We start from the raw sequence: 5707 nt of genomic DNA on the forward strand, positions 1-5707 counted from the left end.
AACCAGTTATTGAGGGTAAGGGGGCAATTACTTTTCACACAGGGGCATTGGGTGTTGCATAACTTTGTTTAGGAAATACATGAAATAAGTATGTAATTGTGGTGTTATGTGTTCACTGGGGTTCCTTTTATCTAATATTAGGTTTTGGTTGAAGATCTGATCACATTCAGTATCAAAAATATGCAAAAGTAGAGAAAATTAGAGGGGGGGCAAATACTTTTTCACAGCACTGTATAGTGACATAGCAAGTTAAACAAGTAGGTCTGGAACTATTGTCCTACATCAATCAGTAAGTTGCCTTACAAAGATTACTATGCTTAACAGCTACTAGGAACTCAAAGTTATCTCTGTTGGTAGGATGAGAAACGTCAATACCATAAATGGACCACAAATGTAAATATAGATGCAGATAATATTCAAAACGTGAGCCAGCTCTCTGTGGATGAGGCTGACAGTGAGCCTCACTACTGTGCTGCTGCACTCCCTGCCTGCTCTAGGCCTATGCTGTGCAGACCTGGGTTCAAATACTATTTGAAATCATGTCAAATACTTTATCTGTGCTTGATTGAACTTGCCTGGTTTAATGGACCAATAGAATAGTCCCAAAACGGTAAACCCTGCCCATCTGGCACTCCAAGCAGACTAGAGCAAACGCTCAAAGATTTCAAATACTATTTGAACCCAGGTCTGTGCTGCTGTGTGTGCTTGGTTAGTAAACACAAAGGACAGAGGATTAATGTCGGGGTCGACTTCCCAGAGCCCCTCAGAGTTCCAGGACCACCAAAGAGCTCAGTAATTTGGACTTCATTTAAAATGCCTGAGGCTAAGACAAACGCACACGCACACACACACACACACACACACACACACACGCACACACACACACACACACACACACACACACACACACACACATAGAGAGATGATACAAACACTCACACTCACACAGAACGATGACACACGCACACACACAAACACATAGACAGACAAAGACACCACAGTGTCAGTACAACTGAGTAAAGTCCATGACAAGAATACAGAACTGACATATCAGATTTCTCATCTTAGATGAGAACCAAGAAGCAAAATGTCTGCACCCAGGGCACGTTGAAGAGTGTTACATGAAGCCTCATTTCTTCAACCATCTCGGAATCAATGAAAACTGTCACAAAAACAAAAGTTACCCAGCCATCAATAAAAGCTCTGAAGTGTCATTCAGTCTTTCTGCAATTCTGGAAAATAAGACCAAACAACCCCATTTCCCACAGCAACTAAGATTTTATGATGTTATTACAGTACAGTATCATAATCATAACAAGACATCAAATTATGGACCACTCTCTCTTTCCTCAATGACTTTGCATCAACTAAATGGCAAGTGATCGTGAGCTGATGTTCATGAATAACATTTGAGATGAGGGAATCGGACAGAATAGCTAATCAAACAGCCAAGAGAAATGGGCCTGAATCAAACCATGCTTCTGAATGAAACTAGAGGTGAATAAAACCACTGCTTAGACATAGCAGCAGTCACAACAGTGATCCCTGGCTAGAAATATAGAAAGTATTAGATGAATTGTTGCAGATAACAGTGCAGTCACTGCTTCTATCTCTGGGTATTCACTCATACAGATACCTCATACAGCAGCACACAGGCCATCTCTGTCTGTTTGCACTGGACATACCTCACTCTTCTCTCACAATCACATCTCTCTCTCTCTCTCTCTCTCTCTCTCTCTCTCTCTCTCTCTCTCTCTCTCTCTCTCTTTCTCTCTCTACCACACAGATTTCTATCTCACTCTCTTTCATTCCCTCTGTCTGTATTTCTCTTGCTCTAAACCCTCTCTCTCTCCCTCGCTCTACCACACCCACTCTCTTTTCTCTCTCATTCCCTCTGATTCTCTTACACTCTCTCACTTTCCTCCCTCACTTTCCTCCCTCACCTCTCTCTCTCTCTCTCTCTCTCTCTCTCTCTCTCTCTCTCTCTCTCTCCCTGTCTCTCTATCTGTTTCTCTCTCTGTCTCTGTCTCTGTCTCTCTCTCTCTCTCTCTCTCTCTCTCTCTCTCCCTCTCTCTCTCTCGCTGTCTCTCTATCTGTTTCTCTCTCTGTCTCTGTCTCTCTCTGTCTCTTTCTATGTCTCTCTGTCGCTCAATTACATTTCAATTTAAGGGCTTTTTTGGCATGGGAAACACATGTTTACATTGCCAAAGCAAGTGAAATAGATAATAAACAAAAGTGAAATAAACAATACAAAATGTACAGTAAACATTACACTCACAAAAGTTCCAAAAGAATAAAGACATTGAAAATGTCATATTATGTATATATACAGTGTTATAATGATGTGCAAATAGTTAAAGTACAAAAAGGAAAATAAATACAAAAATAAATATAGGATGTATTTACAATGGTGTTTGTTCTTCACTGGTTGCCCTTTTCTTGTGGCAACAGGTCACAAATCTTGCTGCTGTGATGGCACACTGTGGTATTTCACCCAATAGATATGGGAGTTTATCCAAATTGGATTTGTTTTCTAATTCTTTGTGGGTCTGTGTAATCTGAGGGAAGTATATGTCTCTAATATGGTCATACATTTGGCAGGAAGTTAGGAAGTGCAGCTCAGTTTCCACCTAATTTTGTGGGCAGTGTGCACATAGCCTGTCTTCGTTTGAGAGCCAGGTCTGCCTACGGCGGCCTTTCTCAATAGCAAGGCTATGCTCACTGAGTCTGTACATAGTCAAAGATTTCCTTAATTTTGGGTCAGTCACAGTGGTCAGGTATTCTGCCACTGTGTACTCTCTGTTTAGGGCCAAATAGCATTCCAGTTTGCTCTGTTTTTTTGTCAAGTAATTATCTTTTTGTTTTCTCATGATTTGGTTGGGTCTAATTGTGTTACTGTCCTGGGGCTCTGTGGGGTCTGTTTGTGTTTGTTTGTGTTTGTGAACAGAGCCCAAGGACCAGCTTGCTTAGGGGACTCTTCTCCAGGTGCATCTCTCTGTAGGTGATGGCTTTGTTATGGAAGGTTTGGGAATCGCTTCCTTTTAGGTGGTTGTAGAATTTAACGGCTCTTTTCTGGATTTTGATAATTAGCGGGTATCGGCCTACTTCCGCTCTGCATGCATTAGTTGTTGTTTTACGTTGTACACAGAGGATATTTTTGCATAATTCTCTCTCTCTCTCTGTCTCTCTCTCTCTCACTCTCTGGATATAGCACAGTTATCTTTTTCTCTCCTTTTCTGTCATTCCATCTCTCTCTCTTTTTCTCTCTGTCGTCCTCTATGAACCTCCCTACCCCCCATTTCATTACTCTGAATGCTAAAATGGAAAATCCTGGATAGTGTTTACACTGCATGGACTTGCTCGACCAGTACAATTCAATCTTTTAGATTATATCTATAGGACACATGCCCTTCCTCCATCTCTCTCTCTCTTTCTCCCTCTCTCTCCCTCTCTTACATTTTCATTGCAGACTTATGAGATCTTATATAAAAAAGACAGAGCAGTGAATCAAAAGGCATAGGGAGAAATAGTACAACCCCCAACCCCCACTCTGCTTTACCCCTCCCACCCTCCCTTCAACATCCCTACCCCCATCCTCTTACTCTCTCTCTCTCTCGCTCGCTCTCTCTCTCACACACACACACTCAGGCGCACATACACAGGCGCGCACACACACATACACACATACAAGCGCGGTCTAACACACACACACACACACACACACAGAACATTATTATTATGCAGGACAGACCCTCTTCAGACAATCTGAATGTGAAAGTCAATTTAAACTGTGGGTTTGAAAGCAGACTGTAAATGACAATGGTTTTATTATAGTGAGATTATGTGTATTAACAAGACAGAGGTTCAGTTACAGTGCGTAATAGAGGCACAGCTACTTCATGTAACCGGAGGTAGAGGATTGCATTGAACATACGTCATTTTTGTGATGGTTATTCTATCCTAAACCCTGTAAGTGATGCAATCACATAGAAACAACAGCCAATGTTGTCATCAACTGAGATAAAAACTCAGTTGAGCACTTTGAAAGCAACTTCACTGACAGTGATGCGCTGCGTTCATCACCAGTTTATCCATACTGACAACGATGCCCAATTAAGCAAACGGTAAAACAAGCAATATGTTTTTATATGACATTAAATAACTATACATTTTGTGCATGAGTGTTTGTTCCTGTTATCACTGCTTTCAAATGAATGGACAGAAGTACTTTTATTTCAGGGCAGTGCGTAACGGCTATAAACAGAGTTTTTACGCATCTCCTTAACATTGTGCACAATTAAACAAATAACCTACGTTTCTCTAACCTTGTCCAGATGCGACTCACCTTATTGCAGTACGGGGAATCGGGATATTGCAAGGGTCCCAATCGGGAAGAATCTGTTGCTGATAAAGACTGTGGTGGAGGTGGATATACTCTCACGTCCATTTCAGTAAAACATCAATCTCCACACAAGCTTTTCCACTCAGGCTTCTACTTTCGATTCCTCAAAAGTTGAAGGTTCTATAAAAACTGATGGACGAAGTAGGAAAAAGTGTAGGGTTTGAATCTGAAAATGGCAAACTATGATGCTCTCACATGCGTTCGCTGTTTTTCAGGAGAAAGAAAAAACTTATATTATCAACGCACTATAAACGACGGACTTGGTAAACGGGTAAACGCAGGTAAAACGTTGTAACTTTGAAAGCTGTAAGCTATCACTCTATTGTTTAAGAAGTTATTGCGCGTCTTTCTCTTTCTGACAGATGCATTTGCAGCGACAGTAGTTATTTCTATCCAGCGGCTATCGTCATCTGCAAGCGAATGGTTCACGGTTGGATTGCCTGTTCACTTGCAATTCATACAAAGGACTTTACAGACGCGGCAGGGGCAAGAGTGCGGTTATGGCGACGTGCTCCACCTAGGGGGCGCACTGGGGAATGCAGCGCCTGAGTCGGTTGCATGCCGAAGTAGATTTGTTTTCGGTTTGGATAGGCTATTGGTTATATATTTGTAGTTTGCTCGTCAATACCTCGGAAGGTCCGATCATGATTAGGGTGATATATCTAGAATCAGATGACGATAGAGAGCAAAGTACAGACTTTTTGTGTGCCTTTTTTCCCATTCCGTTTTCAAAAAGTGACTTTCCATTGGTTTCAAGGGGGGAATAGTATGTGGCTGCTGCGAAGGGACCGTCTTAAAAGTGCAATCAGCCGAACATTCAATTATACTTTTTTTTTTCTATCATGTTTATTTTTAATAGATTTTTTTGTAAAAATAATAGCTCAAAAAACATAAATAGGCCTGTTATCTTTCTCACTCGTACGAAACCTACTGTTGCTTACTTGCATGACCTACAGAGCTAAAATCACATGTAGCAAAGTCACTGATGACCCTCATCACTGATGTCCCCTCCTGTACTCCCTGTTCACTCACCACTGCATGGCCGCGCATAACTCCAACACACTCATTAAGTTTGCCGACGACACGACAGTTGTAGGCCTGATCATAGACGACGATGAGACAGCCTACAGGGAGGAGGTCAGAGATCTGGCAGTGTGGTGGCAGGACAACAACCTCTCCCTCAACGTCAGCAAGACAAAGGAGCTGATCGTGGACTACAGGAAACAGAGGACTGAGCACGCCCCCATTTACATCGACAGGGCTGTACAGGAGCGGGTCGAGAGCTTCAAGTTCCTCTGTGTCCAC

The 5707-nt window shown here is 42.0% G+C and overlaps 1 protein-coding gene across 2 annotated transcripts in view; it reads right to left on the reverse strand.

The window, feature by feature from the left end:
• Positions 1–4842, reverse strand: part of LOC121580844 (thymocyte selection-associated high mobility group box protein TOX) — an 84838-nt gene extending 79996 nt beyond the window's left edge. For both annotated transcript variants that reach the window (XM_041895925.2, XM_041895924.2), the window contains exon 1: positions 4346–4842. In XM_041895925.2, coding sequence (XP_041751859.2) covers positions 4346–4447 — 102 coding nt within the window. In that variant the 5' untranslated portion in view covers positions 4448–4842. The remainder of the gene's footprint in view (positions 1–4345) is intronic.
• Positions 4843–5707: the final 865 nt, after the last annotated feature.

This window comes from Coregonus clupeaformis, chromosome 14 (genome assembly GCF_020615455.1).
Source record: "Coregonus clupeaformis isolate EN_2021a chromosome 14, ASM2061545v1, whole genome shotgun sequence".
In the NCBI taxonomy this organism is placed as follows: domain Eukaryota; kingdom Metazoa; phylum Chordata; class Actinopteri; order Salmoniformes; family Salmonidae; genus Coregonus; species Coregonus clupeaformis.